At 42.4% G+C, this 12,025-nt stretch overlaps 1 protein-coding gene across 4 annotated transcripts in view; it reads left to right on the top strand.

Moving 5' to 3' along the window:
* Nucleotides 1-12,025, top strand: part of SPG11 (SPG11 vesicle trafficking associated, spatacsin) — a 251,910-nt gene that overhangs the window by 78,795 nt on the left and 161,090 nt on the right. For all 4 annotated transcript variants that reach the window (XM_078772351.1, XM_078772350.1, XM_078772348.1 and 1 more), the window contains exon 17: nt 1,820-1,929. In XM_078772351.1, the coding sequence (XP_078628477.1) occupies nt 1,820-1,929 (110 nt within the window). The remainder of the gene's footprint in view (nt 1-1,819; nt 1,930-12,025) is intronic.

The raw sequence follows: 12,025 nt of genomic DNA, 5'->3' as shown, positions 1-12,025 counted from the left end.
TAAATGGCCGTTGACTTCCTAAGTGAGCTCATCCGCCCTTTGTTCAGGTGTTGTTTTTAGTTCTGGCAGGGTGTCACAGTCACCCTCCCCACTTTAGTCTCCGACAACCCGACGGTCATTCCTTAAATGAGTCGGCATACTTTTTATCAAGATTCTGTTGATTCCACCGAAGCAGACCAATACCAGCCTTGATGATTGACATCAGCTTTCTATTCCATTTCAAATCTCTTATACATCAATCTTACTATAATTCACCAAATGTCTCTGTCTGTCTGTCCGTCCGTTCGAATGTACCGCAAAAACGGCTGAACCGATCTCAACGGTATTTTGGGTGGGTAATCCTCGGATCTCCTGGAGTAAAATAGGCTATATTGTTTTTCCAATTTCAGCTTTGGCCTCCAGCATTTTCAGGTTTGGACTCCCGCATAACGTTATTTTCCCGGGTGCCGTACAAACGGCTGCACCGATCGCTGCACGGCTTCACCGATCAGACTCGGTGACCTCGGACAAAGACCTTTTATAAGGACATGGGTTGAATCCCTGCTTGAGAGAATGCCAAACCCCTCCCCGCCATCATGGTCGTCTCTCCAACTCACAATCCCACGAGATATGCGGAAAGGACGACCCAAAACCAATTATCTTCTTTTTGATTCGTATATAAACATCATTAAAAGTAAATGATGACCTCGGCCAAAGTTCAAATGATGTGTTTAATCTCTACATGAGAGAATTCCACATAGCTATTTTGGCGGTGTATAAGCTAACAGATCGCTGTCTCCATCGATCTTGCCAAGGCCGTAACACCTATCGGCTCAAAATCCTTTTAACTGTTGACTTGGTAGTTTTTACAATGAAGGAAACACGTATGGGGAGTACATACGACATAGCGATTGTGAATGTGACAGCTCTGAGGCGTCTTTCGCTTCGCATCGAATTATTCAACACATTCATTCATTCATTTAATGATCATTACGCTCATTAAACGTTCATTAAACGATTACGAAAATAAAAACGAAAAACGTTACGAAATTACGTTCACACCGTCGCATCAAACACTACCGTGAACACGAACATCGTCACATCGTCACAATGAAAACATCATCACAAACGTTACGTTACGTAATTCAAACCGTGAACACATCGAATATTGGAGAGCCCATTGCCCAAATTTGAAACACGATGGAATAATATTTACCGATATGAACAGTGATGTGGCTTTTATTGAAATTCTACAAATACTGTTTAGATTTTTATGATTTGCGTGTGATATGATTTAACGGATGTTTATATAAATCGTTTAAAATAAAATAAAAAAGCCTTCAATTTCTGATATTTTGCCTTTTCATTTGGGCCTCCCAAATGAAGCCCCGATAGTAGGGCGGGTACCGTTGCTAGTTGTTAAAATAGGAAAAGGAGAATGACCTTGCAGCTACCCATTTTCCCTCGATTAATGGAGATTAATCAGTGTCATGAGTTGTTTCCATTGCATGATTGGGTCAAGAGGAACTGCAATGCAATATAATAATAGTTATTTCCCAATGGTAAAGTCCTTTTAAAATTTGATCTGTTTTTATACATATTGTGCTTTGCTGCTGTGCATTGACAAATAGTACTGTACTTACCAAGAGGCTTCATCATTGTTTCTTGATGTTAATTCTGTAGACATGATTCTGTCAACACTTTGTAAACTGTGAACACTGAATTATTACTTCTGTTGACATAATTTAATACAGTATTAAAGATTTTAGTTAACATCAAATTTGTGTTCCTTTTATACTACTAAAAACTGTCATTTATTTTGAGGAAATTTTTCCAACAGTTTGAATGTGGAGCAGTGTCCTGAGCTTGGAGATACTGAGCTGCTGACAGTGTACCCTTGGTTCGATTTCCTGATCTCCATTTACCAACTGCAAGATCAAACTGCAACTAGTAAGTCTGCATAATACAATGTGGAATGGCGCTGTATCACAGTGGAAAGAGCTTTTTGCAGTGTCGCGAGTGCGGTAATGCCGTCTTGAACAGGGTTTGTCTGTATTATGTACCTCACAAACGTCCACGATTCAGAGCTGTGGATATGGTCACATGACAGGTGGATAGCAGATCCTCCACTCAGCATATCCAAGCCTGGCTACACCGTTGTTAGACTATCGGTCTTGTTTTATTTGGGCTATGTGTGTAAAGTTTGACAAAAGCCGAAGTTTTCATTCAAAATGCATAGGTTTGTCACATTTATAGTGCAGTAGAAATTGGCAATGACCTAGACATTTTTGATAACAACCATATTTGCGTTTTAAACACCTTATTGGGAGTTGAAATGGCCACAAACAATTCTCACAAATTCACTCATGGGGAAATAGGATTTTGGGGAAATTTATAAATGCTTGCCAATGGGGCTTCATAATGCATAAATAACTTGTGTTAAGTAAACACTTTCTTTGCACTAATTTATCAAATAAATTAGAGGCAAACACAAACATCCAATATATTGTGTCCCTGTACCAAGTTTGTCGCCAACATATGCTTGATTTAGAAAGTTTTACTGCTTCGAATAAGTCAACAGAATGCTGCTTCGAACCCCTCCCGAAAAAAAAATAATATATTTTTATAATATATAATTTATTTTTTATATAATATATTTTATATATATTTTATAATATTTTTTATAATTTATAATTAAAAAAAATAAATAATATATATATATATGTATGTGTGTATATATATATATATATATATATATATATATATATAGACTTGGCATTTAATATGGAATTTTTTTTTTTCCTTGACTTGGGTTTACTTTCTTAACTCAGTATTCCAATCTGGTGAGTTTCTTTTACACTTTGGTGATTTATTTGTTAAAAGAACCATGTCACTGATTGTCTGTCGCAGCAAGAAGTCAACAACAGGATTATATCACAGGTGGCGTGGCAAAATGTACGGACAGGTGCATTTGATGATTGGCTTCACAGTCGGGTAGACAAGGGTTGTTGCGTTCTGTATTAGTGGAAAACAACTGCTGCACGTCTCCAAAAGTTATTGCCGCTTCCTCTGGAGATGGTCCGTCAACTCGACAATGCTGTTTGTCATGGAGTGGTGGCTTTACGAAATTACGGCATGAAACAGCGTGCTATTGCTCGGCAGTATGGCATCACTCAAGGTCAGGTGTCAAAGATCCTGAAACGAAATGCTCAGAGGGGTGTCCCTACTCCAATACCGAGGCCAGGACGTCCCTGCAGAACCACAAGGAGGGATGATCGCCAGCTGCACCGATTAGTCCACAATAGCCGTACCAAGTCAGCTAATCGGCTTAGGGCTGAGTGGCAGCAACTGACAAATGTGCCTGTATACAGAAGGCTCGTCGACCAACGACTGGTTCAAGCAGGCTATCGTGCCAGGCGTCCCCTGGGAAAGCCACGCCTGACCAGACAACACCGCCAGCGCCGATTGCAGTGGGCCAGAGAGCACCGTCAATGGCAGCCAGGACACTGGAATCACGTGATCTTCAGTGACAAGTCTAGATTTCTGGTCTATCGTCAAGATGGCCGTGTCTGAGTGCGCAGACAAGTGCATGAAGCCTACAACAAAGATTGTATAGTGCCAAGATTCCAAGCTGGAGGTGGTGGGGTGACCGTTTGGGCTGCTTTTCATGCAGGGGGCAAAACTGACCTGGTTGTTCTGAATGGAAACCTGAACCAGTTCAAGTACTGGGCCATTCTGGAAGAAACATTGCTTCCATTTGCTCGTGCAGCCTTTTGAGGAAACTTTGTCTTCGAAGATGACAATGCACGGCCTCATCGCACTCGCATGATCCAACACTTTCTTGCTGACCGTGGTGTAGAGCATATGGAGTGGCCTGCCATGTCCCTGGATATGAATCCGATAGAGAACTTGTGGGCAGAATTAACGCGTCAAATCGACAACTTGGACCAGCAGCCTGCCTCTGTGCGTGAATTGCAGCAGGCTATTGTCACTGCATGGCAAGCGATTCCTGTCCAAACCTTGGCAAATCTCATGAACAGCATGCCTCAACGTGTACGTGCTCTCCTGAATGCTCGTGGGGGTTACACGAAGTACTGAACTGTAATTTTACTGTCCGTAATCCCAGTCGTAATTTAACTTTTGTTTTTGTTAAAATAATTTTTGGCTAATGTGCAAAATAAAGAGATACTTCTGGAAAACGTACAGAAGTTTAACACAGTACTGTCCATGAATTGAGTTCGATATCAGTTTACATCACTTTCAAGGATCAATTTATTTGTTTCGAAATGTCAAATGTGGTTTTTGTTTCTTTTAAAGGTCACATTAACAAAATCTAGAATAATTTCAACATAATTCCAATGAACTTTTGGTTCTAAGACATCTTGAAAAGTAAGTTGACCCCCACAAAAAAAATATTCCATATTAAATGCAAAGTCTGTATATATACAGGGGGCTGCAAAAGTAGGTATACAGTAAGGATTGGACGTCGGGGAGCCGTTGACTGGCCACCACGTTCGCTGGATCTCACCCCTATGGACTTCTTTTTCTGGGGATGTGTAAAAGACAGGGTTTTCGCACGCAATCCACGTTCTGTTGATGCCATGATTCAGTTCATATGGAGGCTTGCCAGGAAATTGATGCTGATAATAGTCAGGTTCACTATGTCAATAAATTATATTTCGTTCAAAATCATCGTAGATTAGCAAACCTATGCATTTTTGGAAAGGTTATAGCATAAGGAAACTAAAAATCAATGTTTACATTTGGAGAGATACCTGTATGGCGGCCATTTTGGATTTTCAAAATGGCCACTGTAAAATACATATTTTGTCCTATTTCTGCCTCTAATTACCCTAAAAACTTTTTAAAATATACTAAACCTATATTTTCAGGGACAAGGAATCCAATGAAAGTATCAAATTAGTGCTATGGGGAATGGTAAGACACGAATCAAAGGTTTTGAATTGCAAAATACTGTCTTTATATTCGCGATAAGTTGCATAATCAAATACATGTTATCATTTTGTACAGGCAGTTAATAACATCAAAATGTGTCACAATAATTCATATCACCAAACATACACAGGCAGTCAGCAAAATCATATATACACATGCAGTCAGTATAACTTCACATCTCCACAGGCAGTCAATGACAAAATATACACAGGCAGTCAATGGCATCAAACATACACGATTACAGAATATGCCATTTAGAGTTCGTCATCACTGTCCTGTGTGTCGTATCCGACAATAATAATAATAATAATAATTCATTTATTTTGTATAGCGCTTTTCCAGAAGCCCAAAGGCGCTTTGACAGAGTGGAAAACATAATGTATAACAATACATGAAAACAACAATTGCAAAAAGACAAGAATCAAGAAAACAAACAGCAGCGATATACGGCATATATATAAGACAAGAATCAAAAAGACAAGACAAGAATCAATAGGGAAATATTTAAAGCAAAAGGAGGGAGAAGGAGAAGAGATAGTCAGGGGTTAAATGCTGTGGGTTGAATGTTGAATGCAGCGTTGAACAGGTGGGTCTTTAGTGATGTTTTGAATGTGGTGAGTGAGGAGGAGTCTCTGATGGTGTGAGGTAGTGAGTTCCAGAGGGTGGGAGCAGCGATGGAGAAGGCCCTGTCCCCCCAGGATCTGAATTTGGTCCGGATGGAGGGGGTCAGGAGGTTGGTACCAGCAGAGCGGAGGTTGCGGGTGGGAGTGTGTCTGGAGAGGAGGTCAGCCAGGTAGGATGGGGCCAGGTTATGGAGGGCTTTGTATGTCAAGAGGAGGATTTTGTACTGGATTCTCTGGGGGATGGGGAGCCAGTGAAGCTTGTAAAGGACGGGGGTGATGTGGTCACGGGTCCGGGAATGAGTGAGTAGACGGGCAGCGGAGTTCTGAATGTATTGGAGTTTATTGGTGATTTTTGAGGGTGAACCATAGAGGAGGCTATTGCAGTAGTCCAGACGGGAGGTGATGAAGGCGTGGATGAGGGTTTCTGCAGCCGTGGAGGAGAGGGATGAGCGGAGACGGGCAATGTTTTTCAGGTGAAAGAAGGCTGACTTTGTGATCTGTTTAGTGTATTTGTCGAAGGAAAGGGTTTGGTCAAAGATGACGCCAAGATTCCGGATGTGAGGGGAGGTGGATACTGGGATACCGTCGATGTTGAGGGCAAAGTTATGGGTGGATTTTGTGAGCGTTTTTGGGCCAATGATGATTATTTCAGATTTATCACAGTTAAGCTTGAGGAAGTTGATTTGAAGCCAGGATTTTATTTCAGTGATGCAGTTTGTCAGGATAGAGTGGGTGTCGGTGGAGACGGACTTGGTGGAGATGAAAAGCTGGATGTCATCGGCGAAGCAGTGGAATTGGAGACCATGACGGCGGATTAAGTGACCGAGCGGGGACAGGTAAAGGATGAAGAGGAGGGGGCCAAGAACTGAACCTTGGGGGACACCTTGGGGGAGGGGAGCAGTGGGGGATTTGCAGTTATTGATGGAGATGAACTGGCATCTGTCAGAGAGGTATGATTTAATCCAAGAGAGGGCAGTGCCGGTGACGTTAAAGGTGGATTCAAGTCGGGTGAGGAGGATAGTGTGATCGATGGTGTCAAAGGCAGCGCTGAGGTCGAGGAGGACGAGAATGTTGAGGTTGCCAGCGTCAGAGGAGAGGAGAAGGTCGTTGGTGATTTTGAGGAGAGCAGTTTCAGTACTGTGGTTGGAGCGGAATCCGGATTGGAATGTTTCATACAAGTTATTGGCAGAGAGATGATGTTTGAGTTGAGTGGCTACAGCGCGTTCCAAAACTTTTGACAGAAAGGGTAGGTTGGAGATGGGTCTGAAGTTGTTTAGGGTGTCAGGGTTTAGACCAGGTTTTTTTAGAATGGGGGTAACAGCAGCAATTTTGAGGGAAGGTGGGACGATGCCTGTAGACAGGGAGGAGTTTATTGTTGCAATGATAAGTGGAGAGAGAGCAGGGAGGGAGGCTTTGACAAAGCTGGAGGGGATGGGGTCAAGAGTGCAGGTGGCAGTTTTCATTCCTATGAGGAGTTCAGAGAGGTCAGTAGGAGAGATTGGGGAGAACCGAGACAGGGGATGGCAGGACAAGGGGGGGCAGGTGGTTGGAGGGGGAGCGGGTGTGGCGGTGGTCAAGCTGTTGTAGATGTTGTCAATTTTGCGTTGGAAGAAAGAGAGGAAGGAGATGCAGTTGTCTACTGTGAATGACTGGGTGGTGGTGTTCAGGGGGCGGAGGAGTTTGTTTATTGTCGAGAAGAGTGCTTTTGGGTTTCCGGAGCCAGAGTGGATAATTTGAGAGTAGTAGGCAGAGCGGGCGCGGGAGAGGGCATCTTTGTAGTGTTGTATGTGGTCCTTGTAGGCTTGGGAGTGAACTGTGAGACCCGTTTTATTGCGGAGTCTTTCAAGTTGGCGAGCACGAGTTTTCATCAGGTGGAGTTCAGGGGTAAACCAGGGAGCAGAATGGGTGAAAGAAACTGTTTTGGTTTTTACAGGCGCAAGCTGGTCAAGGCAGGAGGAGAGAGTGTGGTTGTAGTAGTCAGTGAGGTCGGAAGGGGTGTGGAGGTCAATGAAGGGAGAAGTGGACATTTTTTCAGAGAGGGTGGATGAGAATGAGGTAGGTGAAAGAGCGTTTAGCTTACGGAAGTTGATTGTGCGATAATGCCTTGGTGTTGGGGCGGGGATGTTGATGGTCAGAGTGATGGCTAAGTGGTCAGAGAGGGTGAGGTCGGAGCCATAGAGATGGTGCAAATTTAATCCAGTGGAGCAGACAAGGTCCAAAATGTGACCACGGATATGGGTAGGAAAGTCGACATGTTGAGTGAGGTTAAAGCAGGTGAGTAAATCAGTGAAGTCAGTGGTTATTGTGGAGTCAGTGGAGTCCATGTGGATATTGAAATCACCAAGGAGGAGGATTGAGGGGGAGAGGGAACATAGCTGGGTCAGAAAGTAGGAGAAGTCAGACAGGAATGATGGGTGTGGTTTGGGAGGGCGGTAGACGACAGCCATGACTGACTGCGTGTGACCAGAGAGTTTTAAAGCCAGGTGTTCAAATGATGGAGCAGATGAGATGGAGATGAGGTTGGTCTTGATGTCTTGACGGTGGATAACGGCAATTCCACCACCTCGGCCCTCCGAGCGTGGTTTATTGACGTAGGAATATCCATTGGGTGTGGTGAGGTTGAGTGTGTAGTAGTCCAGAGGTTGTTGCCAGGTTTCGGTGAGACAGAGAAAGTCCAGTTTGTTATCCAGGATGTATTCGTTCAGGATGAGGCATTTATTGTTGAGGGACCGGGTGTTGAACAGGGTGAGCTTGATGTTGTTTTGAACAGCAGGGATGAATTCAGGTGATTTAGCCAGGGTTCGTAGGCAAGAGGTGCGATCGTGTGGGTTGCTGTGACCAGGTGCGCTGGGACGAAGAGTGAGAGTGCGCTGAGCCGACCAGAGGACGGGGATGGAGTGACCTGATTGCAAATAAACAAACTTGCGACCGGAGCCACGGTGAATGTACCTGGGTCGTCGGAGGAGTCCATTTGATTTGATGGCAGAGATGCATGATGGGGTGGAGCGGGTATTGAGCAGAAGAAGCCTTGCGGCGGAGTACTTCAGAGCCATGCCAGGCAGGAGCGAAGGGACGAGTACGAGGCCAAGGTCGAGGAGGCAAAGCGGCAAACGCAGCGGCAAACGCAGCGGCAAACGACTGCAGCCGCTAATCAAGACCACAGCGGCAAACAAGGCCACAAGGCCACCGGCAAACAAGGCCACGGCCACAATCAACGGGAGCGGGCCTTTCGAATTCCGTATTCCGTACCATCAAAAGCAGATTCCGTTATCCAGCCGGAGAACACGCGGCACGTGCGGGTGTGAAAAGGCAGGACAGGTGTGAGATGTCAGGTCAGAAAGGTAGAAGCAGACCCTGTACATCCATCCAGTCGGAGAAGCGGCGAATATGCAACGCCAGCGTCCTCTCGCAACCGAACCCGGAAGTGACCCCTGACAATATAGTCCGCATCGTTTTCACAGTCCGTTCCACACAAGCAAAGGTCGGTCAAATTGATTGGCAAATCGAATTGGTCGAATGGTCGATCGAATCGAATTCGATGAATCGAATCGAATCGAATCGATCGAATTGGTCGAATGGTCGAATGGTCGATCGAAGCGATTGGTCGAATGGTCGAATTGGTCGATTGGTCGAATTGGTCGAATCGAATTGGTCGGAATTGGCAAATGTAAACATTGATTTTCAGATTTTCCATGTAATAACGTTTCCAAAAATGTATAGGTTTGCTAATCTACCATGATTTTGAATGAAAAAACATAGTGAACCTGACTATAAAGACCTTTGTGCCAGAGTGTGCATGGGTGTCCACACTCGACTCGTGGAGTGTGTGAATGCCGGGGGCAAACAGTTTGAACATTTGAGGGATTAATATGTTTATTATTGATATGTTATTATTGATATGCTTGTACAATCAATAAAATACGTTTTGTGCGCACGTTTTGTTTTTCATTACCGCATACCTACTCTTGCAGCCCCCTGTATATATATATATATATATATATATATATATATATATATATATATATATATATATATATATATATATATATATATATATATATATATATATATATATACATACATATATACATATATATATATATATATATATATATATACATATATATATATATATATATATATACATATATATATATACATATATATATATATATATATACATATATATATATACATATACATATATATATATATATATATATATATATATATATATATACATATATATATATATATACATATACATATACATATACATATACATATACATATATATATATATATATATATACATATATATATATATATACAGTAAAACTTCTGCCAACACGGGGGATACGTTCTGGGATAACCTCGTGTTGGAGGAATCATTAAGCGTATGGGGAAATTGGGGATATGTTCCAGGCTCCAAAAAAACTGACCCTAAAACAGCCTTTCTTGCTTTTTTTTTTTTACATGTTTCTTTCTATGGAATGTTGCAGCATTATTAAATATACATTAAAATAAGTGTTTGTATCATAATAGTACTGTATTATTGCAAAATAACACCTTATTGTGAGGTGGTTGTTGGAGGTTTGGGTGATGATTTGCTGGTGGAAGGGGTTGAAGTGCTGCTGGTAGCTGTTGAAGTAGGCCGAAAGAATTGTGTTATCGGCACTTGCCATTGCCTTTGTCTCTTCTTGGCTGGTTGGTTCAAATTGGGTCTTTTGGGAGCCATAATGATCGAAGTGAGCTCACTTGATGGCGGCAGGTTCGGAGATGGTAACAGGTGGCAGCTCGTGCCGCGCGTGTATATAAATTGAAGACCATAGAATTATAACCAGGCTAAGTCACATTTTAGTTATTTCGAGAAAAACGTGAAAAATATTTTGAAAAACGTGAAAAACGGGGGGAAAAAATAAAATGTGACAGCCTGGTTATAATTCTATGGTCTTCAATTAAATAGTAATTAAGCAAGGTAATAAGGAATAAGGAAAAATAATAAAATCTTTGGGGAAACGACGGCCGTTTTTGTCGCAATTAATCCAGAATGTAAAATCTAACTGCGATCGTCGATGACGGCAGGTGGCGACTCGTTTCATCGTATGTATAAATTAAATATTAATTAACCCTTGTCCACACAAGGGGGGGTATTTTTAGCCTTGTATTTAGCCTAAGAACACCTGCCTTGTGTGTACAAGGGTAAAGTAAAGTACAGTACAGTAACAAGGAATACGAATAATATAAATCTTTGGGAAAACACCAGCCACGATCGCGTAAATGCGAAACACATCCTCGCGTAGGGGAGCTTTTGACGCATTTAATTCAGCGCGTAAATTAGAAACCGCATTCGAGGAAGCTGCATTGGAGGAAGTTTTACTGTATATACACAGTGCATTCAGAAAGTATTCAGACCCCTTCACTTTTTTCACATTTTGTTATGTTGCAGCCTTATGCTGAAATCGTTTAAATTCATTTTTTTCCCTCATCAATCTACACTCAATAGTCAATACCCCATAATGACAGAGAAAACAGGATTTTAGAATGTTTTGTAAATTTATTAAAAAGAAAAAACTGAAATATCACATTGACAAAAGTATTCATACCCTTTGCTATGACACTTGAAATTTAGCTCAGGTGCCTCACATTTCTATTGATCATCTTTGAGATGTTTCTACACGTTGATTGGAGTCCACCTGTGGTAAATTCAATTGATTGGACATGATTTGGAAAGGCACACACCTGCCTATATAAGGTCTCACATCTGACAATGCATATCAGAGCAAAAACCAAGCCATGAGGTCAAAGGAATTGCCTGCAGAGCTCAGAGACAGGATTGTATCGAGGCACAGATCTGAGGAAGGCGAAAAAAAAAATTCTGCTGCATTGACCATGCAATACAGTGGCCTCCATAATTTTTAAATGGAAGAAGTTTGGAACAACCAGGAGTCTTCCTAGAGCTGGCTTCCCGGCCAAACTGAGCAATCGGGGGAGAAGGGCCTTGGTAAGAGACGTGACCAAGAACCCGATGCTCACTCTGGCTGAGCTCCAGAGATCCTGTGTGGAGATGGGAGGAACTTCCAGAAGGACAACCATCACTGCAACACTCGACCGATCTGGGCTTTATGGCAGAGTGGCCAGACGGAAGCCAAACAGTTCAATCTTGGTTTCATCAGACCACAGAATCTTGTTTCTCACAGTCTGAGAGTCCTTTAGATGCTTTTTTGCAAACTCCAAGCAGGCTTTCATGTGTCTTTCACTGAGGAGAGGCTTCCATCTGGGGTGGGGGGGGGTAGGAGAGGTAAAAACAATACATGGACACAGCTAGGACTTCCAGGAAAGAAGTCGGTATTTCAGAAAAGTGGATCTGAGGTGAATTAATGGGGATATAAAAGATCAAGGTTTTGGATGGGGGAAGATAAGAGATGGTGGTGAACAGCTGTTTTAATGACTTGGAGGGAGGAGTG

This window comes from Myxine glutinosa, chromosome 2, assembly GCF_964187855.1.
Source record: "Myxine glutinosa chromosome 2, kmMyxGlut1.1, whole genome shotgun sequence".
NCBI lineage: Eukaryota > Metazoa > Chordata > Myxini > Myxiniformes > Myxinidae > Myxine > Myxine glutinosa.
This window is presented reverse-complemented; position numbering and strand designations above follow the sequence as displayed.